Source organism: Pipistrellus hanaki (assembly GCF_964339955.1).
Source record: "Pipistrellus hanaki genome assembly, chromosome: 2".
Lineage (NCBI taxonomy): Eukaryota > Metazoa > Chordata > Mammalia > Chiroptera > Vespertilionidae > Pipistrellus > Pipistrellus hanaki.
The window spans coordinates 105,650,952-105,677,981 of record NC_140504.1 but is presented as its reverse complement, the minus strand read 5'-3'; the positions used below and the strand labels follow the sequence as shown (position 1 = coordinate 105,677,981).

Below are 27,030 nucleotides of genomic sequence, written 5' to 3'. Positions count from 1 at the left end.
GCCCCAAACTGTCCTCCCTTGCAGGCCTGGTCCTCAACTGCCCTCCCTGCAGGCCTGATCAACCCTAACTGTCCTCCCCTGTAGGCCTGGTCGCCCCTACCTGCCCTCCGCTGCTGGCCTTGTCACCCCCAACTGCCCTCCCCTGCTGACCTGATCATCCACAACTGCCCTACCCTGCTGGCTATCTTGTGTCCACATGCGGGCGGCCATCTCTGACCACATGGGGGTGGCCATCTTGTGTGTTAGTGATGGTCTATTTGCATATTACCTTTTTATTATATATGATGTGGGTGTGGGACCAGTCCATCCCATGTTTCTATCGCTCCTACCTGTCTTGATGGGATTTCTTAGTAATAGGTCTTCCATTCAGCTTAATTTCAGCTGGTTGTTCTGTTGTTTAGTTGTAATTTTAATGTGGTTGTGGGAGGAGGTGAGTACCATATTTACCTACTCTACCATATTGGCCAGAAATCATGAAAAGTTTTTCTAAATACAAATTATAGAAAAAAGACTACAAATGTACCTCTGCTATTAAAAAGTGAGTGCCAAAAGAAACAAAACTGAAGTATTCTCAGAGGCTTACTACTAGCCTGCTAATATAAGTGTTCATTTTTTGTGATTTCAATTTTAAGTAAAAGACCAACACAGCCTATTTTGTTCCTGTCTCTAAATGGTGATTTTTTTTTTCCAGTTCTTTCTCTCTCTCTCTCTCTCTCTCTCTCTCTCTCTCTCTAAAAAAAAAAAAAAAAAAAAAAAAAAAAAAAAGACTTTATTTGGCAATATAAATCAAATACCATAGTAAGAATTTGGGGGGTTTTATTATATATTGCAGGCCTGGTGCATGAAAATTCATGCACTGGAAATGGGGGGGGGGGGGGGGGGAAGGGACGGAGAGTCCCCTCAGCCCAGCCTGCCCCCTTTCACAGTCTGGGAGCCCTCAGGGGCAGGAGGCAACCCAGCCAAAGCCGGTTTGGCTCAGTGGTAGAGCGTCGGTCTGCGGACTGAAAGGTCCCGGGTTCGATTCCAGTCAAGGGCATGTACATTGGTTGCGGGCACATCCCCGGTAGGGGGTGTGCAAGAGGCAGCTGGTCGATGTTTCTCTCTCATCGACGTTTCTAGTTCTCTATCTCTCTCCCTTCCTCTCTGTAAAAAATCAATAAAAATATATTTAAAAAAAAAAAAAAGAATTGCATAATTAAAAAAAAAAAAAAAAAAAAAAACAGTGATCAACACCCCCATCACACCTCTGTTGCTGTCACTACTGGCAGTGCAAGCCTCGACTGGCCCTGGTTACCTGAGTTGGGCAACCGCCATCTGAGGTTTGCCTGCGCCTCAGCCAGTCCTGTTTGACTGAGCCTCAGTCAGTGGGGGTGCAGGAGAACCCAAGGCCCTAGGTAGCACTGAGGGGACTTCAAGGGCAGATGTGGGGAGCAGCCGGCCCTGCCCATAGGCTGCCATCTTATGAGGGCATAATGGTCAATTTGCATATTACTTCTTTATTATATAGGATGCTTTCCATCACAGTTTTAGCAGAGGTGCAATTTTAATTAAGAAAATAAACACAAGTTCTATGTCTAATCAATGTCCCACTTAAGCAAATGGAATTTCGAATTAATTTGATCAAATGCAATTCAATCATTTATTCTGTAATCATGATGTAATAAACCAAATGCTAAGCAGCAATGTAGGTTAACAAGACCCTCTTTCCATAATAACTCAAATTGTCTGAGGGACCAGTTGTTGTCTGTGTTCTTTCTTTCTAATTTCCAATCCATTGTATTCTAACAGTTTTGAGCAACAATAAATATTTGATCAAGATATCAGAGTAGGTAAATGTGCTCACTTTCTCCCATTACCATAACCATAACAAAAGTATAAAACTAAATTAAAGAACTACTACCCTTGAGAACTACCTGAAGACTAGTTGAACAGAACTATAACTAAGGATAGAAAGAAGCCATGTTCAGACTGATAGGAGGTAGAGAAACTAAGAAAGAAGCTAGTCTTTTCTATGGTGTGGCAGTTTAAAATCGGGATGGATATATCAGCTGTTCTTCAGGATATACACCCCTGAAAAACAAGGGGTCCCAGCCCCACACCAGGACACCAGTTCTAGGAACTGGAGTCCCCACAACATTTGGTTGTGAAAATCAATGGAGATTCCATTTGGATCAGACAAGGGTTGCAGTAGACTCTCGTCCTCTTAAATAGCCCAAGCACAGACTCACTATCAAACACTTGCCCTAAGCTCCGGGAAGAGACAGCAGCTCAAAAAGCATCAGGAATATATAGGGATGAACTGAATTGTCTAGCTTTAAGGTAAGGACTAGAGGAGTAGCTCCGTGTCAGATAAAAGTGCTGGTAGGTACCACTGTTCCTTTGTGAGCCCTCCCACTGCCTAGCCTATAGGCACCGGCAGATGCCAAATCAGTTTCCATCAACTTGGCTAACAGTTTGCCCCACCCTGGTGATTCCCTGAGACCCCACCCACCCAAATTATACACCAACTCTAACTGCTTTCATGGGTTACTCCTCACAAGCAGCTGATCTTGGAACAAGCTACGGACATTCCTAACCAGTCAACTGCCACATATCCAAAATGGAAACCATCCACACATGCCATGTTATTTTTAATTTAATTTTAAAAATCATATGACTCAGTAGTTGAATAAAGGATGTCATCTTCTTCTTGTGAGGTACTTGTTTTGATTATTTCTTCATCTGATGCCATTTATGGGGATTGAATTTTATTTGTACAGTATAATAAATTACAATGATAAACTCAATAATAAAATAATAAAAAAATTTCTATTCTACAGAAATATCAACAAAAGCAAGCATGAAATAAAAATAAACTGTCAACACAAAAAGCCTCGAAAACACTAAATTTTGTTGATGCTCCAAAGACAAAATCTGTGAAAAAAATAATGTAGAATGCACACCATGTTTACCATTTTAGGCGTGAAAACCATAACACACAAATTCTCAAGTGTCACAATGAACAAAAAAATCTCAAGTGTTGCAGTGTTTATCTCTCGCACGCATCTGAGTGGCAGCCCTATAAATCAATATTGGAATTTCTTCCATTATCCTAGAATATTTATGAATTTAATTTACCATAATTTTCTTTACAAACCCAGACATGTCACTAACAAGTCTGATTTTAAAATTGGGTGACCAGAGTTGATATGTGAGGTTTGCAGCTACAGACGCACATGGTGTTTGAGGAAGGTCCTCTAGTCTTTCAGATAGTCTTTGGAGTATATCTTGGTATACAACATTATGAAATATTTCAGAATACGTTAGAGAAAACTGTACATCCAAATAGTGAATGGATTTTTTTATGGTGAGGACTTAGGTATTGCTGAAAGAGTTCAAAGTAACTCTAGAGAATTTGTTCCTATTATTTTACCTAGTGTATAGCAGGTTCTCAATAAATATTCAAGAACTCAAAAAAAAAAAAATCTATCAGATACTTCAAAACAGTGTTTAAAAGGATGCTCAATGAATTTAGGAGAAGAATAGATTAACTCAGTCAGACCTTACACAGACACAGAAACCATATAAGTGAACCAGTCAGAAATGAATGCAATAATTTAAATGAAGCATATTGATAGATCCTCCCTTCCCTCAATTGATGGATAGACAGGCTTTATTGGAGGGAAGGGTACCCCTGCCAGCTGCTTCCACGGAGAGGTGCGAAAGAGAGCAAGCTAGGGGCTTACAAACACCTTTAAGGATAGGGCGGAGCCTGCTCCCTCCCCCGCATCCTGCCCCTTTTCTAAGTCAGAAAGTGAGGCTTCAGTCCCCAAGCCTGACAGGACAAGGTTGCTGGACACTTCTTAAGCTAAACCAGACTATTCACAGTCTCTAACCTCTTATTGAACCCTCCAGGTCCCTGGCTTTCACTACTCCTTTCCTTCCCCTTTCCCTCCCACTTTTACTGCAACACAGTCTTAATCACTCATCTGTCACCTCTTACTGGTAGCGTCATGGTAACTACTCTCTCAGCTTGGAGTGCGGAACTAGAAAAAGGAATCTCATACCCTTTCATCTACCTCTTCTCCTTATACCCATCAGCTTGTCTCCATCATCAGGGATTTTTCTTCCTCTGTGGGGAAAACTCATACATCTGTCTCCCCATCAGCTGGACAGGAACCTGTACACTCATCTCTCACCCAACGTAGATGCAGCCTCAATAAATCAGTCTTTACCTGTCCCAGTAACTACTGCTCTAACTACTTTGAAACCCTGTCTCAGGAACTACAAGAAACATGTGGATGCCCAGCAAGGGGCAAAACTGGAAAAACAAGAACCTACTTCCAACGGTAACCTATTCTCCCCTTTCATATCACTAGTGAGGCAATTAAGACCCCTACTCTTTTCCCCCTAAACATAACATCTAGATCTCAGTTATCTTTCAGCTCCAGATCTGTCTCCCACTCACCTGGACAATCCTGCCCCAGGGGTTCAGAGACAGTCACCTGTTTGGCCAAGCCTTACCCAGAGACCTCCAAGAATGCTTGTTAGAACCCAGCACTACACGTCTCAGAGTCATACAGCTGACCTCCACTGGTAGGATTTCTCCATCATTGGATCCCAAATTTTTTTCTCCTAGCTAAGCCCTTATACCAGGTCTCCTCACCTTCCCTCGTTCGCCAAGCTTTCTCTAACTCCAGGACACCCCTCTGGTCCCTGTCTCTTTCTCTCTCTTTCTCTCTCTCTCTCTCTCTCTCTCTCTCTCTCTCTCTCTCTCTCTCTCTCTCTCTCTCTCTCTCTCTCTCTCTCTCCCACACATCTCTAAGCCTTTCCAACTACTTACTGATGGAAGACAGGGAATAGCCATGGGGTCCTCACCCAGCCCCTAGGGCCAGCCTTCACCCCCATAGCCTACCTGTCCAGACAGCTTGATCCCACAGTTTGGGGTCTGCAGCCCTGCCTCTGGGCTCTGGCTGCAGCTGCTGTTCTCATCAAGGAGGCCCAGAAGATCTGCCTCCAGCAACCCTTAAAGGTCTTATCCACCCATAGACCACAGGATCTTCTGTCACACCGATCCTGATCTCTCCTTGCCCCCTCTCGCATGCAGGAACTCCATCTCCTGTTCCTTGAGAGTCCTGATGTCTCCCTAACCCAGTCCCCAGCCCTGAACTCAGCCACTCTCCTTCCTGCTGCCTCCACCCAAACTGCAGCAAAGCACTCCTGCCCCGAGGTCATCAGAGGCCCTCACTCAACCTTGGGCAGGACTCTCAGGTTCCTCTCTCTAATCCTGATTTAACTCTGTTTGTGGATGGAAGTTTGTTTCTAGACCCCCAGGAACGTTGGAAAACCTCCTACTCGATTGTAACACTCGAGCGGACCCTGGAAATGGCCTTCATCCCTCTTCACCTCTCCCACACTACGAGAGGTAGTCATGAGTATCTGCTCTTCCTGCTCCACGTGTGCAGCTGCCTCACTCCAGGGAGGAATGCACCCCAACTTTCCTACCCATCAAATGAAGGGAACACTTCCCAGGACAGGACTGGCAGGTAGACTTCACCATATGCCTCCACACAAGACCAAATATCTATCACCATGTAGACACCCTGACAGGGTATACAGAGGCCTTCCCTACCTGCAAGCAAACTGCTGAGGTTGTGCTGAGACCTTGATAACACACATAATCCCTGGCATCTCCTGGAAACTGCACATACCCTACCACCCACATTCATCGGGTAAGATCCAGAAGAGCAACGGCTTTCTTAAAGACCATCTAACTAAACTCTCTCTCTAGAAATTTACAGCTCCTGGCTGGACCTTCTGCCCATGGTCCTAACTGGAATCCGGGCTACACCAAAGAGCCCCACCTTTTTACCTCACCAAGAATCTTATCCCCCAGGTTGTCTTTCAGCTCCAGGCCCAGAAAAGCAGCAAAACCAGACAAGTGATGCCGTGGCAGCCTCAGGACCAGCTTTTACCTCCCAAGTGACTCAACAGGATCGCTCTTGTCACCGACCATTCTCTTGGAGAAATCATGCTGCTGAACCCCTCGACCAGCACGGAAAAACGCTACCTGCTTTTTGCTCACGTACTCCATGGCTCTTCCCACTATTAGGCCCACTGGTATTTATACTCTTAATTTTGCTCTTTGGCCCATGTCCCATGCATTGTTTCACTAGTCTTTTGCAAAACAGAATGCAGGCATTCGCCAACCAGAAGGTGGAAAAGATCTATCTGGCACTGAATTCAGAACCGAACACCAGAATCTTTGAGACCCCGGGTAGACGCCCCTAAAAGATGACGCCCCCTCACAGCTGGAAGTAGCTACGAAAGACTGACCTTCGCCCCCTGACCTTGCCCGGACACTCAATTTTTTAAAAAATATTACCAGAAGCCTGGAATGATAGATCCTCCCTTCCTTCAGTTGATGGACAGATGTAAACCCCACCTGCAGCCAGACATTCCTGAGCTCTGAACCACCAATCACCTGCCAAAAACCCTAAGCCCCCATTCCTAAGTCCCTAGGTCCCTAATCAATCAGCGTGTGCTGAGTGCCCTAAGCCCCACCCTCTATCCTTAAAGGTGCTCACTGGCTCTCTTCCGCTCCTCTCCGTGGAAGCAGCCAGCAGGGGTACTCTTCCCTCCAATAAAGCCTGTGTCCTGCCATCCCGGTCTCCAGTCTACCTTCTCTATTTAATCTATCACATATATTAGATGGGTTCAACATCAGCTTAAAAGAAGCAGAGTATCCAATCAGCGATTTGGAAGACAGGTTAGCAAAAACAACCAATCAAAACAGTAAAAAGAAAAAAATTTTTAATGACGGTACTTAATGGACTTCTGGGACTTATGATGTGAGTGTTGTCACAACACTCACATCATAAGGGTACCAAAAGGAGAAGAGAGTGAGCAAAAAATTGAAAAGCTAGTTAAAGAAATAATGATTTATAATTTCCCTAACCTGACAAAGGAAATAGATAAATATGTCCAGCAAACATAAAGAGTCCCAAACAAAAGGAATCAAAGAGGCTTACACCAAGCCACATCTCAATTAAAATGCCAAGGTTAATAAAGAATAAAAATGGCAATAAATAACTACCTATCAATAATAACCTTTAACATAAAAGGATTAAATTATCTAATAAAAAGACATATAGGGTAGCTGAATGAATAAGCAAATATGGCCCATATATATTCTGTCTACAAGAGATCCACCTCAGGGAAAAAAAAAAAAAAATGACACGAGCTCAAAGTGAAGGGATGGAAAAAAATATTCCATGCAAATGAGAAAACAACAACAACAAAAAAAAAAACTGGGGTAGCAATATCCCTATCTGACATAATAGACTTCAAAACAAAGGCCATAACAAGAGACAAAGAAGGACAACATAAAGGGATCAATCCAAAAAGACAACATAACCCTGGCACGCACCCAATATAGGAGTACCTAACTATGTTTTTTTAAAAACTCCTGATGGACTTTAAGGGAGAGATAGACAGCAATGCTGTAATAGTAAGGGAACTTTAATATCCCATTGACATCACTGGATAGATATTCCAGACTAAAAAAAAAATGAGCTTAAATGACACATTAGATCAGATGGATTTACACATATGTTGATATATGTGTGATTTGATATGTATGCTATTTTGTCGTATTGACAACAAGCTTCAAAACCTCATATGGTATATTTGCTGAAGGTGTTAACGTCATATTTTTTCACTTAAAAATGTTGAATTTCGTGCCAAAAAAAGAGCATTTGCTGGAAGTTTTAATTCATCATTTTATTTTGAAAAAAAAGTGCTGCTGAAAGTTATTGTATACTTCGGGAAGCTTATGGTGAACATGCTCGATCTCAAGATACTTGTGAATGCTGGTTTAAACGCTTTAAAAACGATGATTTCAGTATGAAAGACAAGGAATTTCTAGGTCAACCGAAAACATTTGAAGACCAACAATTAAAAGTATTGGATGAAGATGCATGTCAAACTCAAAAACAAATTGCAAAAAGATTAAACATTGCGCAGCAAACAGTTTCCGATAATTTACAAGGAATGGGGAAGATTTTAAAGGAAGGAAAATGGGTGCCATATCAACTGAACAAAAGCCAAAAAGTCATCAGTAAAATGTTTCAATGGCACAAAAGTCTTTTTTTGCACTGAATTGTGACTGGCGATGAAAAGTAGATTTATTTTGAGAATCCCAAAGGCACAAAATCATGGGTTGATCCAGGTCAACCATCAACATCGACTGCAAGGCCAAATCACTTTGGAAAGAAGACAATGCTCTGCATTTGGTGGGATCAGGAAGGTATGGTCTATTATGAACTTCTAAAACCAGGTGAAACCATTAATACTGATTATTATCAACAACAATAATCAGTTTGAACCATGCCTTGATCGTAACATGGCCAGAATGTTCCAGAAGACAAGGCAAAGTAATTTTGCTTCATGATAATGCACCATCACACACTTCAAAATCAGTTAAAAACACATTAAAAGATCTTGCCTGGGAAGTATTAACCCACCCGCCGTATTCACCAGACCTTGCTCCTTCAGGTTACCACTTGTTCTGATTGACAGCACATGCACTTTCTGAGCAGCACTTCAAAACATACAAAGAAATGAAAAATTGGGTCTCTGAATGGTTTGCCTCAAAATAAGAAAAGTTCTATTGGGATGGTATCCACAAATTACCTGAAAGATGGGGAAATGTGTAGTTAGTGATGAACATTACTTTGAATAAAGCACTTTTGATGTTTCTCTTGAAATTATCGTGTTTTCTTTGATTACAAAATCCACCATTATTAACCAGTACACCTAGTATACATCCATCTCAAGTACACATGGAACATTCTCAAAGATAGACCACATATTAGTACATAAAATAAGTCTTAACAAATTCAAGAAGATTGAAATATATCAAGCATCTTCTTGAATCACAATGCATGAAACTAGAAATCAACTGTAATAAAAACACTCAAAATCATTCAAACACAATGGAGGCTAAATAGTATGTTATTGAACAATGAATGGGTTAGCAATGAAATCAAGGACAAAATAAAAAAATTACCTGGAAACAAATGAAAATGAACATACAACAAACCAAAATCTATGTGACACAGTGAAAGCAGTCCTGAGAAGGAAGATAGTTCATAGCATGACAGACATACCTCAAGAAGCAAAATATTATTAAATGTAGAGGCCCAGTGCATGAAAATCCATGCACTTGGGGTATGAGCCTGGCCTGCACCCTCTCGCAGTCCAGGAGTCCTCAGGGGATGTCAGCTTAGGCCTGCTCTCCGTGGGGACCAGTAGGCTGGTCAGAGGACAGTGCCAGCAGTGAGTGGCCACCTACGCCCCCCTTTGCCCCATTAGGGGCCTCCCTTTGTGGGAGGTGACTGAGAAGGCCAATCACGGGACAGCACTGGCCGGGGAGCAGCTAGCCCCATCCCCCATCTCCCTGCCATTGCCACTAGCCTCCCTCCCTCTTCGGGAGGTGACCGGGTGTGCTGATCAGGGGATAGCACCAGCTGCTGTGTGGCCGGCCCTGCCCCCTCCCAATCACCCCACCATCGCCACTGGTCGCTGCCACCTCCCCCTCCCTCATATCCTCCCTTTGCCTGCTGGCACATGCCTTGGCTGGCCTGGCCCCACCTGCTCGCCAGCCCAACCCCTACCAACCTGTTGTTCCACCATTCTGTCGATTTGGATATTATGCTTTTATTATATAGGATATCTAATAAACAATTTAACCCAACACCTAAAAAGAACAACAACAACAACAAAAAAAAACAACAACAAAAAAACACAGAATACATACAAGCAATAAAATAATAAAGATCAGAGTGAAATAAATGACATAGAAACTAAAACAAACAAACAAAACACACACACACACACACAGTACAAAAGATCAATGAAACCAAGAGCTGGTTCTCTGACAAGATAAACAAGCTTGATGCAGCTTTAGCTTGACTCCTCAAGAAACAAAGAGAGAGGACCCAAATAAAATCAGAAACAAAAGAGCCAAAGTAACAACTGACATCACAGAAATACAAAGAATTATAAGAAAATGCTACAATTATATGCCAACATACTAGACAATCTGAAATTTTTGGATAAATTCCTAGAAACATCTAATTTTCTAAGACTGATCCAAGAAGAACCAGCAGCCTTAGCCAGTTTTGCTCAGTGGATAGAGCACTGAAGGATCCAGGGTCCGATTCCTGTCAAGTGCACATACCTCAGTAGCAGGTTCAATCCCAGGCCCTGGTTTGGGCATGTGTGGGGAGTAACCAATCCTTATGTCTCTCTCACATCAATGTTTCTCTCTCTCTGTCTCTCCCCCTCCCTTCCACTCTCTCTAAAAAAATCAATGGAAAAAATACCCTTGGTAAAGATTAACAAAAAAAGAAAGAAGAACCAGAAAATCTGAACGTGCCTACTAATGATAATTACTAATGAAAATGAATTAACAATTAACTCCCAAAAAATAAAAATTCTGGACTGAATGGCTTCACATGTGAATTTTACACAAACTATTTCAAAAATCTGAAGAGACAGGATCATTTTATGAGGCCAGCATTGCCTTGATGCAAAACTAAATGAAAATTACACATAAAAAAGAAAATTATAGATCAATATCACTGATGAGTACAAATTCAAAAATCCTCAACAAAATATTAGCAAGTCAGATTCAGCAATACTTTTAAAAAATCATACACTATGATCAAGTGGGATTTGTTCCTAGGATGCAAGGCTGGTTCATTATCCATGAGTCACTTAACATGATATACCACATAAACAAAATGGAGGGTAAAATTCATTCATCATATCAACAGATGTAGAAAAGCATTTGATAAAGCCATCATCCATGTATAATAAAAATTCTAAAAAAAAAGTGGGGACAGGAGAAACACACCTCAACATAATAAAGGCCATATATGGCAAAACCTAACCACCTACCCAATAGTGAAAAACTAAAATCGTTCTTCTTAAGATCAGAAACAAGACAAAGATGTTACTTCTATTAAATATAGTATTAGAAGCCCTAGCCATAGTAATAAGATAAGAAAAAGAAATAAAAAGCATCCAAATTGGAAAGGAAGAAGTAAAACTGTCATTATTTGCAGATAACATGATACAATACAGAAACCTAAAAAAATTATTAGAACTAGTTAATGAATTCAGTAAAACAGCTGGATACAAAACAAATATTCAGAAATTGATTGCATTTTTATACACCAGATAGGGGCTGAATGCACGAACTCATGCACCTTGAAAGGAACTGTGAGGCTATGGCCTATCCTCCACACCCCCACCGGGCCCCTCCTGCCACAGCCTTGTCTGCTGGCAGCCCCACTCCAGCCGCCACTGCTCCCACACGCTGATGGCACCAGCCCTGCTCGCACCTGCTGACAACGCAGAGTGATTAGGACCGGCACCAGTAGCAGGTTCAAGCGGTGGCTCCAGTGCTGGCTGCAGGTGTGAGTGGGGCCATAGCCGGCAGCAAGTGCAAGAGGCAACTGCTGGCCCCAATCGCCCCTCAGGAGCAGGAGGAGGTGCAGAAGCCCTGAGGGGTGTTTGGAGCTGGCAGCCACTGCTTGCACCCACTGACAGTGCTGAGCAATCGTGGCCGGTGCCAGCAGTGGGTGTGAGCAGCAGCTCCAGGGTGAGCAGCACCGAGCAGCAGGTGCGGGCACCGACAGCAGGTATGAGCATCCAGCCAGACCGTGGCACATGGGAGCAAAGAATTTCCAGTAACCACCAGAGGCTCGCCCCCATGACAGCAACCAGCTCCCCACCTTGGTCTAGAGCCCTGCTCACTTGCCCCACCATCCCGCTGCAACTGATGCCCACCATGTTCCATCCTTATAACCAGCTGCCAAGTCCTGCCATGTTCCATGAGTGCCCCCTGGTGGTCAGCACACGTCAGAGCAAAAGGTTGTTCGGTTCTTTGGTTGTTCAGTTGTTCCACCATTTGGTCTATTTGCATATTAGGGTTTTATATACATAGATAATGAACTATCAAAAAGAGAAAAACTAAGAAAACCAATTTACCATCATACCCTAAATAAAATACATAGAAATATATCTAAACCTGGAGGTAACAGACCTGTACTTGGAAAATAGTAAGACACTGAAGAAAGAAATTGAGAAAAAGACAAATAAGTGGAAGCATATATCATGTTCTTGGATAAGAAGAATATAATTAAAATGTCCACACAACCCAAAGTAACCTATAGATTCAACACAATTCCTATCAAAATAGCAATGGCAGTTTTCATAGATCTGAAACAAATCCTAAAGTTTATATGGAGCTGTAAAAACCTTAAATAGCCAAAACAATCTTGAGAAAGAACAAAATTGAAGATATCATGCTACCTGATATCAAACTATATTATAAGGCTATAGTTATCAAAACAGCATAGTACTGGCATAAAAACAGACACATAGGTTAATGGAACAGAATAAATAGCCCAGATATAAATTCAGGACTATATAGTAAATTAATGTATGAAAAATGAGACAAGAATATACATTGGGCCGAAACCGGTTTGGCTCAGTGGCAGAGCGTCGGTCTGCGGACTGAAGGGTCCCGCGTTCGATTCCGGTCAAGGGCATGTACCTTGGTTGCGGGCACATCCCCGGTAGGGGGTGTGCAAGACACAGCTGGTCGATGTTTCTCTCTCATCGACGTTTCTAGCTCTCTATCTCTCTCCCTTCCTCTCTGTAAAAAATCAATAAAATATATTTTTTTAAAAAAGAATATATAATGGGATAAAGACAGTCTCTTCAATAAATGGTGTTAAGAATATTGTACAAATGCATTCAAAATACTGAAACTACACCACTTTCTTACAGCATATACAAGAATAACTCAAAATGGACTAAAGACTTAAATGTAAGAACTGAAAACATAAACTCCTAGAAGAAACTATACGCAATAAACTCTGACATTTTTCTCAGTAATATTTTTTTAATATGTTTCCTCAGGAAAGGGAAACAAAATGAAAATTAAATAAATGGAACTACAACAAACTAAAGAGTCTTTACACAAGGAAGGAAATTATCAACAAAATAAGAACTTACTAAATGAGAGAAGATTATTTGACAATAATAGGAGTTAACATCCAAAATATATAAGGAACTCATATAACTTAATACCAAAGAGAAAAATAATCCCATTAAAAATTTGGCAGAGAACCTGAATAGACAATTCTTCAAAGAGACATATTTAAGAGATATTTTTAAAAATGCTTAACGCCACTAATCATCAGAGAAATACAAATTAAAACCACAATGAGAGCCAAAACCAGTTTGGCTCAGTGGATAGAGCATCATCCTGCGAACTGCAAAGTCCCAGGTTTGATTCCGGTCAAGGGCATTTAACTTGGTTGCGGGCACATCCCCAGTAGGGGGTGTGCAGGAGGCAGCTGATTGATGTTTCTAACTCTCTATGCCTCTCTCTTCCTCTCTGTAAAAACTCAATAAAATATATTTTTAAAATAAATAAATAAATAAAACCATAATGAGATATCATCCCACACCTGTAATAAGGGCTATCATCAAGAAATCAACAACCAGTGTTGGCAAGGATATGGAGACTGCAAATTTGTGCAAGCACGATGGAAAACAAGATGGAGCAATAGCCAAAAAATTAAAAATAGAACTATCATAAGACCCAACAATCCCACTTCTGAATATTTATACAAAAAAATCCAAAACATTAATTTGAAAATATATATTAATTCCTATGTTCATTGCAGCATTGTTTACAACAACCAAGATATGGAAGCAACCCAAGTGCACATCAATAGACAAATAGGTAAAAAAGCTGTATTACATATATGCAATGGAATATTACTCAGCCATAAAAAAAACAATCTCTTACCATTTGTGACAGCATGGAGGGTTTTATGCCAAGTGAAATAAGTCAGACAGAAGAGAAAGACAAATACCATATGATTTTACCTACATGTGGAATCTAAAAAACAAAATAAATGAACTAATAGAAACAAACTCATTGATATAGAGAACTGATGAAAGAGGTGAAGGGATTAAGAAGTACAAATTGGCAGTTACAAAATAGTCATGGGGATATAAAGTACAGCATTGGGAATATAGTCAATAATACTTTAATAACTATCTATGGTGTCAGGTGAGTACTAGACTTATCAAGGTAATCACTTTGTTGTTTTATAAATGTCTAACCATTAGTTGTATATCTGAAACTAATATAATATTGAATGTCAACTGTAATTAATTTTTTAAAATCTTCAAAGATACAAAACAACTTTCTAGAAAAAATACATATAAAATAAAATCTCAAATGTTTTATTAAGGTCAATAATCATAAAATTAGTCTGCAAAATTGTTACACACTTTTCTAAATCTTAGTTTCTTTATCTCAACCCAGCAGTGTAAGAACCACACTTTAAGAAACACAGTTGTAAAATCCTACTACAGTTTGAGAGGTGTTGCTATTAACTCTAAGACAGTGCTTTCTCCTTTGAGGTAGGGACTTTTTTATGTTTATTTACTCACATATCTTTCCAGATACCTTCCCCCGTTTAGAGTCTGAGCAAACCATTCTAGTCTCCTGCTATCCACAGCAATCATGATTCATCCTTTAAGATTCTTCCCTTATTTCTAAAAAAAAACAAACCTAATGATTTGCCCCAAATAATATAGCAACTGTGAAACTTTGTATCTCCTAGCAATTTCTGTCTCCCTTTGGTTCCAAATACTTCAATTTCTTTTTTAAAAAATCATTGCTTAAAACAAAGTACTCTGTGTCTAGAATTTCAAGGGAGATTGTGTTGAAAGTATCACTGTGAGGCTTATACGAAGATATGGAGCAGTTACTGAAAGGCACTGCCCGCCTTTCATCTATCCTTTCTGGTTGGTATAGGCCTGGAATAGGTGGGTGGGTGCCCAGTGTTCTGCACCCGTAGCCAGCGAAGGGACCAAGGAGTTGCTGTCACCCCAACTCACTGTCCTAGTCCCCAAACCAGAACGGAAATCGCTGTTTCTTCAAAACAAGTGCCCAAAGTATTGTAGTAGTCATTTGGCTAGACTTGCTCCTAGGCAACAGCTGTGGATGAAAAACAGGTCTAACAGGGTTAGAAGGGTGGAAACCGAGCAAATGGGGAGTCCAATGCTGATAGGATGGTGATTGATGGTTCCTGTCCTAACTCTGCTAACATAAAAAGATGTTGGTATTGGAAAGACGAGTAAATAAGAACATCAAATCCAATCAACGTTATTTTCCGTAAGCTGGTAATAGTGTAGAAATCTGCTCTTCATTGAAATAAGAACAAAGGAGTACCTGTCTGTTGGCTGCTTTACTAAGGATTTACTGACAACTAATGACTTGGTAGGTTTCTCAAACCGGAAAGATTATTTTTATGAACTCTCAAAAACAGAAACGAGAAAAGTAATGACAAAACAACCTTCAAAAGTTGTCCAATACCTCCCATATCCATGGAAATCAGATGGTCATGTGAGGAACCAGCACTTTGAGAAGTAGTTAATGAAGACAAGTTAGAACGAACAATAAAGTTAAATTCTATCAAGATTTGAAAATTTAAAATATTAACGAAGATGAGGCTGCAATATTATCAAGGAAGTGCAGGAAAAACCCAGTGACAAAGCTCCCCTCTACGGAGACTGCAGCGGCCCTACCAGTGCCAGCCCCTGCAGTCCCACCAGGTAAGGCGGGAGCGGCGAACGCCCAGGTGCCAGGACCTGCGAGCGGGGCGAGGCGCCGGGCGCCAACGCCGCGGCTCTGGCCTCCCGGGCCAGGAAGGGTGCGCGGGTTCAGCCTACCCCGGGGTGCAAAGCCCGCCCCGCGCGCCGCGGGACCGAGGGCCGGGCTGCAGGTGGCCGCCCGACGGCAGGAAAAACGCGCCCGCCCGCTCGCCTTCGCTGCCCTGACCACGGCCCGACGCCCACTCCCCGTCACCTTCTGGGCGCTGGAGCCACGGACCCGCCCTGCGCGGTCATAGACGTGGCAGCGGATCACCGAGCTGCCCACGTCCAGCCCCAGCACGAAGCCTGTGTGCGGGTGCGGCGCGATCCGCTCCGGGCGCCCCTGCTCCGGGACGGTGGGCCGCCCAGGCATCCCGACCGCCTGCCTCCGCCTCAGCCGCTTGCTCAGCGGGCGCCTTACAAACACCGGCGCCGCAGAGACCCAGCGCGCCCCAGAGGCCGCCGCCCGGCCCGCCCCCTCCGCGCTCCCGGAGGCGGCCCGGCCCTGCCCCTGGCCCCGCCCCGACGCCGTGACGTCAGGCGGCGCTGGGAGCTTTTCGGGGTGCGTGCTCTGGGAGGCGGCTCTGTGGACGCCGAGTGCGTGCAGGTGAGCAGGAACGAGGTGGAGCCCGGGGTCCTACCACCCACAGCCGGGTTCTCCAAAGGCCAACCGCTTTTAGCCTTAACCCGGCCCTTAATTTTAAGGATCTCCCTCTTAAGATCCTTGAGGTAGTGCCTGCATTTCTCTTAACCCTAGTTATGTTTTATGAATCTCAATTAAGACAAAGTGATCTGAAAAGAAATATAAAATTCGGCCGTACGTATTAATAAACTGAGAGTTTACCCCCAAGACTTCTCTCCCCAGATCTGATAAAGATTTCACATGCCACCAGGTTGAGTTAAAGGAGGTACCTCATACACAAAATGTAAGGAGGGAATCATTCTCAGCTTAATGAAAGTAATATGAAGGTGAACCCTAGGTGCCTAGCTTGCTTCATCCTAGTTCCAGCCTTGCTTCTTGCTACATATTAGGAGTTCTGTGGTATATATTGATCCCATGTGATGTATTGGTTACTTGGTTTAGGTAGTGTCCACCAGATATTTTCATTGTACTATAATTCCTTTTATAATTAACTAGAGGCCTGGTACACAAAATTCATGCAGGGAGGTGGGTGTGGGGGTGTCCTCTTCAGCTCAGCCTGCACCCTCTCCAATTCGGGGACCCCTGGAGGGATGTCCAATTGCCAGTTTAGAGCCTGAACTGGCAGTCAGACATCCCTCTTACAATCTGGGACCACTGGCTCCTAACTTGCTTGCCTGACTGATCAACCCTAACTGCCCCCCTTGCTCCTATGGTCACCCCAAATTGCCCCTCCTGCTGGCCTAGTTGCCCCCAACTGCCCCCCGGCCAGCCTGGTCACCCCCAACTGCCCTCCCCCCACAACCAGCCTGGCAGGAAGCAATCCATCAATGTTTCTCTCTCATTGATATTTTACTCTTCCCTCTCTCTCTAAAATATCTATAAAACATGTTTTTTTTAAATCTGTGATACATATGCTAATTGCTACTGGATTAGCATTGCTCTAAGTCCTATCGTACATATCTATCCACTTCTACATTTATCTATGTAGCCATCCATCTATCTATTGTAAAACCACAAGTTTATACCTATTCCTCAGGATTCATTTCATCTTTCCCTTTTTCTGTACTTGTACAATAACATCCTTCTCTGAGACCTTGTTTCCATCATCCATATGTACTTACACATTCAATCAAATTTAGGATATAAATTAATTAATTTTATGATTGTTAACCCATGTCTGTATGAAAAAAGATGTCTACTATCTAGAGGTCAAAATTTGCTAAGCCTGAGGTCAGACAGTAAAAAATTATGTGAATTAATCCAACCTCCACACCCCCCATTCCTGCTTTCTGTGTGGTTGCATTATTCACTTGAAATATCTTTCAGGTGTTTTTGTTTGTTTTTATTTTTGGCTTGCATTCCACTTTAGGTTATCCCCCTAGGCTTATTGATTTATTTTTAGTGTATAAAATATTAACATGTTTCTAAGAATGAGAACTTTAGAAAAAGGCATACTCAGAGAATGTCATCCCCACGCACTGTTTGTAGGTATGGGACTATTCCTAGACTATTTTGTTTTATTAATGTATGTGTCTGTTTTATCATGATGTTTTCATCATTATAGCCTTGTAGTGTAGTCTTATATCAGGAATCATGATACCTCCAACTTTGTTCTTCTTTCCTAAGGTTGCTTTGGCTAATGAGGTTTTTTGCCATTTTATATAAATTTTAGGATTATATATTTTAGTTATGTGAAAACTATCATTGATATTTTGATAGAGATTGCATTTAATTTGTAAGTTGCTTTGGGTAGTATGGAAATTTTTAACAATGTTAATTCTTCCCATTCAATGTTGTTCTTCATTGCCTTATATTTTCCAAATACAGGTCTTGTACCTCCTTGGGTAAATGTATTCCTATCTATTTTTATGCAATTATATATGGGATTGTTTAATTAATTTCCTTTCTGATAGTATGGTTTTTGTGTATAAAATGCAACTGGTTTAGAATACCAGTTTTATATTCTGCTACTTTACTGCATTCATTTATTAATTCTAATAATTTGGAGGGAATTTTTTAAGGTTCCGTGTATATATAGTATCCCATCATCTACAATGACAGTTTTACTTCCTTCTTTCAATTTGCATGCCTTTTATTCTTTTTCTTGTCTTATTGCTGTGGGCAGGACTTCCAATACTATGTTAAATAGAAGTGGTGAAAGCAGACACCCATGTCTTATTCCTGATTTAAAAAAGAACACTTTTAGCTTTTCATTCTTGAGTATGTTGGCAGTGAGTTTGTCATGTTGGCCTTTATTATGTTGAGTTGTGTTCCCTCTGTACCCATTTTGCTGAGAGTTTTTATCATAAATGGATGCTGAAATTTGTCAAACACTTTTTATGCATCTATCAATATGATCATGTGATTTTTATCCTTTATTTTGTTTCTGTGGTATATCATGTACCAATCTTGCATCCCTAGGATAAATACCACTTGATCATGGTGTATGGTCTTTTTAATGTATTATTAAATTTGGTTTGCTGGTATTTTGTTGAGGATTTTTTGCATCTATGTTCATTAGAGATACTGGCAGATCCTTTTCTTCTTTGTCTGATTTTGCAATCAGGGTAATGCAGACCTCATAAAATGAGATTGAGAGCCTTTTCTTTTCTTCAATTTTTAGAAATAGTTTGAGAAGGATAGATGTTTATTATTCTTTGACTATATGGTAAAATTCACCTGTGAAGCTGAATGGTCCAAAACATTTGTCTGATGGGAACTTTTTTATTGCTGATTCAATTTCATTAGTAGTAATCAATCTGTTTAGATACTGTTTCTTCTTGATTCAGTCTTGAAACATACTATGTTTCTAGGAATGTCACCATTTCCTCCAAATTGATCAATTATTGGCATGTAATGGTGTGTTTTCTTACAATCCTTGGTATTTTTTATGTATTATTTGTCACTTCTTTTTCATTTCTGATTTCATTTATTTGGGTCCTCTCTTTCTCTCTCTCTCTCTCTCTCTCTCTCTCTCTCTCTCTCTCTCTCTCTTTCTTGATGAGTCATGATTAAAGGTTTACCAATCTGAGAGGAATGGTGACATAAGAGATCTCTTGGGCTCTTCTCCTAAAGCTTTAATAAGTTAATCAATTTTAACTCAATAAAGGATTTCCTGCTGAATAGAGGCACATCTGAGAGACCCATGCATGAAAGGATCTAAAGGTGGGCAAATGGGAACAAATGGGGAGGTGACCAAGGAGGACAACTTGGACAGCCATGAATGGAGCCCTGCAGTCAGGAGCTGGCAGCTAGGTCAGCCTGGAGAGGGGATGAAGCTGGGGCTACCAGGCACTTCCACTGGGCAGGAAGAACAGAGTCTCAGTAGGCAGTCTATCAGGGTAAGAAGTCTATCAGTGATTGAGCCAACAAAGACAACTGTGTAAGCACATAGAACAGGGGTTCTGCCACATGGCTGTCTGTGTTTCAGACAAAGAAATGGAACCACAGAGCCCTGCTACCCTTTGGGCTCCCAAAACTTGTTTCCCATGTATAATCACAATACTGAGGAAGCTCAGAAAGAAAAAAAATCTCTAGAAAACAATCCTAATATATAAAAACTCTGAGTCTTAGTGACCAGTAATAACCAAGGCTCAACCAACCGAAAGTCATTCCTGCAGTCAGCTCAGTACTGACTGCTTCCACTGCAGGCACGGTGCCCCAGCACTGACTGCTAAGGAGGCTAGAAATCAGGGCCAGAGAGAGGCCTGAAGAAAGAAGAGGGACTGATCCATTGCCTCTGAGGCAGCTTTTGATCAGCATTTGCCTCTCTCTTTCTCTCCCAGTCTGGCCAGCAGCCACACTCCATTTCTCTCTAGGCCTCCCCAGGGATGCTGATCAGCTCCACCTTTCTGATCATGCCCCATTGACAGGCCCAGAAATGCTGACTGGCATAGGAACTGACCAATCAGAACCAAATGTTGGTGCTGTGGGGGGCAAATTGCCTACTAGGAGGTGGAGCTTCTGACACTGACTGGCATATAAACGGAACAATCAAAACCAAATTGGCCTGCAGGGGAGGGCAGTTGGGGTGAGATCAGGCCATCAGGAGAGGGCCATTGGGGGAAACCAGGCAGGGAGGGGAGGGAAGTTAAGGGTGATCAGGCAGGCAGGCAGGTGAGCAGTTATGAGCCAGCAGTTCCAGATTGCAAGACGGATGTCTATGGGATCAGGCCTAAACCGGCAGTTGGACATCCCCCAATGGGTTCTCAATTGGAGAGGATACAGGCTGGGCTGAGGGAATCTCTAATCTCCATGCATGAATTTTATGCAACGGGCCTCTAGTGTGATATAAATGACAGATTTCAAGATTACAATTCTGAAAATACTCAATGAGCTGCAAGAAAATACAGACAAGGGAGAAACCAAGATGGCGGCATAGTTAAACACCTAAACTGCTGCCTCACACAACAGTTTCAAAACTACAACTAAAAGACAGAATGTACATTATCCAGAACCACAGGAAAGCTGGCTGAGTGGAAATTCTACAACTAGAAGGAAAGAGGAAAGCACATGGAGAATCAGAGGAGCTGCAAAGGTCTGAGGTATGGAGACATGCATGCAAGAGAGAAAGGGCAGCTGCGTGCCCGGCTGGCTTTCTCTGGTGGGAGAGGAAAGGAAGACCACAACTGCACTGAACCCCAGTTCAGGGTGAAACCCTGTGGACCCAGGATCATATGGGGACGGGGGGAGTCTGGACTCTCAGCTAGAGAGAGAGGCACACGGAGACTTGGGGAAGCCACAGTGGGCAGAGGTCTAGAGGCTTACAAGCACACGTGTGCAAGTTTGCGCAGAGAAGACTGACTACTGAGGTGCCACTAGCTCTCCCTAGCAGAAGGGAGTAGGAAGCTCCTGACTGCACTGAACCTCAGTTCCAACTGCACTGAAACCCAGTTCCGGGCAAGCCTGGGGGAATCTGGACTGTCCGGTGGAAACTCAGAGGAGCTGCAGAAGGCAGATGTCAGGAGGTGCATGCACAAGGGCAGGGCTGATGGGAAGCCAAGACTGTCTACTCAGTTCTGAGACTCCACTCAATCTAAGCTGAGCACAGAGGCTTTTACAATTTTGCAAGTCTGGTTCTATAAGGCTGTCTCCAGCACAGGTCTTTCAGCGTAGACACAGCTGATACACAAAGCCAATTGGCCTGGAGGTCAGTTCCTCCCAGTGATACCAACAAAAATCAAAACTTAGGTACAACAAAGCTGTACGCACAGTCCACAAAGGGGTGCACCAGGAGTGTCCACCTCAGGTAACTGGGGAGGCTGACCCACTGAGCCATATAAGAAACCTAGCACACAAAACTACCCTACCAACACAGGGAAGCAACAAAAATGCAGAGACAAAGTAACAGATCACAAATGCAAGAAATGGAGGAAAGCAAACATCTGGATGTAAAATTCAAAACTATGGTTATAAGGTTTTTCAAGAATTTCCTAGAAAAGGCCAATAAATTTAGCCAGACCCTCAAGAATATGAAAAGGGACCAACTAGAAATTAAACATGCACTGACTGAAATAAAAAATATTATACAGAGACCCAACAGCAGACTAGAGGAATGTAAGAATCAAGTCAAAGATTTGAAATACAAAGAAGAAAAAACACCCAACTGGAAAATCTAAAAGAAAAAAATAATCCAAAAATTTAGAGATAGTGTAAGAAGCTTCTGGGACAACTTCAAATGTACCAACATCAGAATTATGGGGGTGCTAGAAGAAGAGAGAGAGCAAGACACTGAAAACCTATTTGAAGAAATAATGACTGAAAACTTCCCCCACCTGGTGAAAGAAATAGACTTACAAGTTCAGGAAGTGCACAGAACCCCAAACAAGAGAAATCCAAAGAGGACCACACCAAGACACATCATAATTAAAATGCCAAGAGCAAAAGACAAAGAGAGAATATTAAAAGCAGCAAGAGAAGCAAGGGAGCACCCATGCAATTGTCAGCTGATTTCTCAACAGGAACTATGCAGGCCAGACAGGAGTGGCAAGAAATAATAATCAAAGTGATGAATAGCAAGACCTACAACCAAGAGTACTCTACCCAGCCAAGCTGACATTCAGAATTGAAGGTCAGATAGAGTTTCACAGATAAGAAAAATCTAAAGGAGTTCATCACCACCAAACCAGTATTATATGAAATGCTGAAAGGTATTCTTTAAGAAGAGGAAGAAGAAAAAAATGTAAAGATAAAAATTATGAACAACAAATACATATCTATCAACAAGTGAACCTAAAAACCAAGTGAATTAAAAGTCTGATGAACAGAATAAACTGGTGAATATAATATAATCAGGGGCATAGAAAGGGAGTGGACTTTTAATTCTCAGGGGGAAAGGGATATGATGGTCAGGAAGAGACTGGACAAAAAATAGTATACCTATGGATGAGGACAGTGGTGGGGGGGGAGGTAAGGGCAGAGGATGGGATCGAAACCGAGTGGAGGGGAGCTATGGGGGGGGGGGGGAGGTGAAACTATTGTAATAATCTGAATAGTAAGGATTTATTAAATAAAAAAATAAGAAAATACAGACAGGAAATTCTAGGCTCTCAGAAACCAAGTTAACGAACAAAATTGGTACTTTACCAAAGAGATTGAAACTTTAAAAAAAGAACCAATCAGAAGTCCTAGAAACCAGGCATGTAATTAAGGAGATTAGGAGTGAACTACAGAGCATAGAAAATAGCCAACCTGATGGAGGGAAAAAATAGTGACATTGAACATAGTAATCTAGCAATGATGCAGAGGGAAGAAGAAGGAGACCTGAGCATAATAAGGAAAGATATCTATGAGAACTATGTGACTCTATCAGAAAAAGCAATATAAGAATAATGCATAAATAGTGATGACAATTTTCAAACCCATGTAAAGAACTAGATCCTCAAATCCAAGAAGCAAATAGATCACCTACTTTCCTCAACCCATAGAGGCTAACTCTAAGATATATTGTATTAAAACAGTCAAACAATGACAAATAAAAAATTCTCAAAGCAATCAGGGAAAACAAGGAAGTGACCTACGACGGAAAATCAACCAGAATACCGTCCAATTGCTTCTTGGCCTTTTGGCTAAGATCATGTGCAGAATACCATCCAACTTCTCAGCAGAAACTCTACAAAGCAGATGAGAGTGGAACCAGATATTCAAACATCTGAAAGAGAGAAATTAGCAGCCACAAATAATATAGCCAGCAAAATTATCCTTTAAATATAAAGGAGAAATAGACATTCTCAGACATACAGAAGATGAGGCATTTTATCACCAGAAACACTATATTGCAGGAAATACTCAAGGGAGTTATTTTACCTGAAAGAAATTACTTCAAGTTGCAACATTATGAACAAGATCACCAAAATACTTACAGCATACACAGGGATAATTTGTGACAACAAGAACATTAAGGGGGTTTATTCTTCTCCAACTGGTGGAAGAAGTGGCACAGGCCCTGAGAGCCACATCCCCAGGGTCGAAATAGAAGCCCAGAGAGAGCATAATGAAAAACATTGGAAAATAATGTAAAATCCACCTTGGATGACTTTATTATGGCTGATTCTATTGCTGCATATAAGTGTGATTGTCTAACCCCCACTAAAACAGCATTGATCCTCACGTCTACTATCAAGCAGACAAGTGCAAATGAGAACACCTTACGTAACACACTGAGAGCAGAGAACTGTGCCCTTGTGAACATGGAAAAGAACTTGGAGGTACGTACTGAGAACATGAGTTGGACCTGGGAGCTCCACAAATGCCGATGACAGAGAGGATACTTCAAACAGTTTTGATAATTGGTGGAATCTATTAAGAATTGAAGATTATTATGAGGATACTAATTTATTTTCATCCACAACAATTCAGTTAATCAAATGAAGAAAACAACTTGCATTGTGTGTTGTACCTGGCTGTGCTGTATTTTGTGCCTTTAAATCAACACAGAAGAGAAAGAACTGCATAACCAGACATCCTGGAAAGAGAGACCATGGGGAGACAAAGAAAGAGCCCACATATGAAAGAAAACCAGGCATCACCAGAAAAGGAAGTAAACGAGTTAGAGGCAAGCAACCTACCAGAGGAAGAATTCAAAGTAATGATCGTAAGATGGCTAAAAAGAATAGAAGACAAATTGACATTATGACTAAGAACCAAGAGGAAATGAAGAAGAACCAAAAAGAAATAAAAAATGACATCGCTACTGTGAAGAGCTCAATAGAAAGCATCGAGAGTAGATTAGAAGAAGCAGAGGACCACATCAGTGAGCTAGAAGATGGGGGGAAAAATTACCCAATTAGAGCAGCTTCTAGAACAAAATTAAAAAGCAGGAGGAGAGCCTAAGGGAACTTTGGGACAATACAAAGCAAAACAATATTAGCATAATAGGGGTTCCAGAAGGAAAGGAAACTGAGGAAGACATGGAAAACGTATTTCAAGAAATAATGACAGAAAACTTTCCTGAGATAGAGAAGAAAAAACCCACACAAATCCAAGATGCTAGCAGAGTCCCAAGAAAAATGAATCCCAAAAGACCGACACCAAGGCACATTATAATTAAAGTGGCAAACACTAACAACAAAGTGAGAATTTTAAAAGCAGCCAGAGAGAGACAGAAAGTTACATATAAAGGAACTCCCATCAGATTAGCAACTGATTTCTCAACAGAAACTCATCAGGCCAGAAAGTAATGGAATGAAATATACAAAGTCATGCAAAGAAAGGGTCTGAATCCAAAAATACTGTACCCAGCAAGGCTATCAATCAAAATTGAAGGGGAAATCAGGAGCTTCACAGACAAAAAAAGTCTAAGGGAATTTATCACCACGAAACCAGCAATGCAAGAAATGCTAAAGGGTCTGCTTTAAAAATAAAAAAGAAATAGGAAACGAAGAAGGAACACAGGGGTATAGAATAAAAATGATAAATAAGTACCTATCAATAATAACTTTAAATGCCCCAATCAAAAGACATGGGGTAACGGATTGGATAAGAAAACAAGACCCATATATCTGTTGTCTCCAAGAAACCCACTTTAGAAAAAAAGATGCACACAGACTGAGGGTGAAGGGATGGAAAAAGATTTTCCAGGCGAATGGAAATGAAAAAAAAGCTGGGGTAGCAATACTTATATCAGACAAATTAGATCTCAAAGTGAAGGACATAACAAGAGATAATGAAGGCCACTTCATAATACTAAAGGGAGCAATCCAACAAGAAGAAATAACCCTGGTAAACATATATGCACCCAATATGGGAGCACCCAAATACATAAAATAACTGCTGGAGAACATGAATGGAGAGATTAATAGCAATACAATTATAGTAGGAGATTTTAATACCCCATTGTCACCTTTGGACAAATCATCTAAACAAAAATACAGATATACAAAACACTGATTATAAAGATGTTCAGTGATTTCAGTGAAAACTTCAATATAGAGACAGAAAACAAAAATAAGATGGGGGGGGGAACAGAAATTAAGGACACAATAATAGAAATGAAGGATACACTAGATGGAATCAACAGTAGAATAGATGAACCATAATAACAAATCAGCCATTTAGAAGATGAGATAGCAGAAAACACCCAATCAGAACAGCAAAAAGGAAAAAAAAGTTTTAAAAGGAGGATAGAAGGAACTAAAAGTGGCGGCATAGTAATGCTGAATGGACATGCTCCCAGGACCAAAGTGGAATTACAACTAAAATGTAGAAAAATTTCCTGAATAATCAATGAAAGATTCATTGGAGAGAACCCTGATAACCAAGGACTGAAAGTGGAGACCACAGATAGACTGGTAGGAGAGGTGGAGGTGCAAAAGGGCTGGTTGGGCTCCCACAGACAGCAACTGAAGTCCCAGAGAGATATTTCAGTTGTGGGGGGTTAGTATTGAGAACCCTGGGGTCTAATCCCAAACTGGACCTCCCAAGAGAGCACCAGAACTGTGAAGAGCATTGAGGGTGCTATCTGCCAGGGAGAGATTGCTGGAAATGCTGGCAACCTTTTAAAGGGCCAACATACAAAATTCCTTATGGAGCCACTCACCTTGTGCTCTAGCAGAGGGAGTGCTGAGTGGACTGGAACTGTGTGAATAGAAGCCAGGATCAGGGACTCTAGGGTTAGAATTCAGAAGACATATTCTCCAGTTTCCTATGCTGAGTCATTCCCTCATGCTATAGAGGTCATTTTTCTCAGGCAGACATTTGCTAAAAAGGCAGGGGGGAAGATAGTTGACCCACACTATAGAAAACACTTTGCCCCATTGTGAGGCCCATTAAGAGACTGAGTATAACAATTAGCCTCCAGGCAGAAGCAATTGCCCCACCATGTTGGAAAAAATATTTTTGCCACACCTGAGAGCTATTCAAGACAGAATCTTATCAGTCTGTAAGCAAAGGCAATCTCTAGTATGGGTGTCGAACTCAATCAGAGAAGGGGCCAAAATCTAAAATCCAGCCTAAATCGCGGGCCGAATGGTTTACTGAACAGTCATAAACTGACAATGTCATAAACTGACAGCGGAGTGCAGTGATGACAGCACTGTGCGGGCCACATTGCAAGGCCTGGCGGGCTGGATTTGGCCCGCGGCCTTGTGTTTGACACATGTGCTCTAGGGGCTTTGCCTCATCTAATTAGTCAGAAACAGTGTTTGATACTTTCCTGC

General features: G+C 41.6%; 1 protein-coding gene across 4 annotated transcripts in view; it reads right to left on the bottom strand.

Annotated features, from left to right (window-relative positions):
- GK5 (glycerol kinase 5) overlaps positions 1-16,239 on the bottom strand; it is a 180,352-nt gene extending 164,113 nt beyond the window's left edge. The window contains exon 1 of one of the 4 annotated variants that reach the window (XM_084872468.1): positions 15,947-16,239. In XM_084872468.1, the coding sequence (XP_084728594.1) occupies positions 15,947-16,105 (159 nt within the window). In that variant the 5' untranslated portion in view covers positions 16,106-16,239. The remainder of the gene's footprint in view (positions 1-15,946) is intronic. The other 3 variants (XM_084872472.1, XM_084872471.1, XM_084872470.1) reach the window with 3 other exon arrangements.
- Between the last annotated feature and the right edge of the window lie 10,791 nt (positions 16,240-27,030).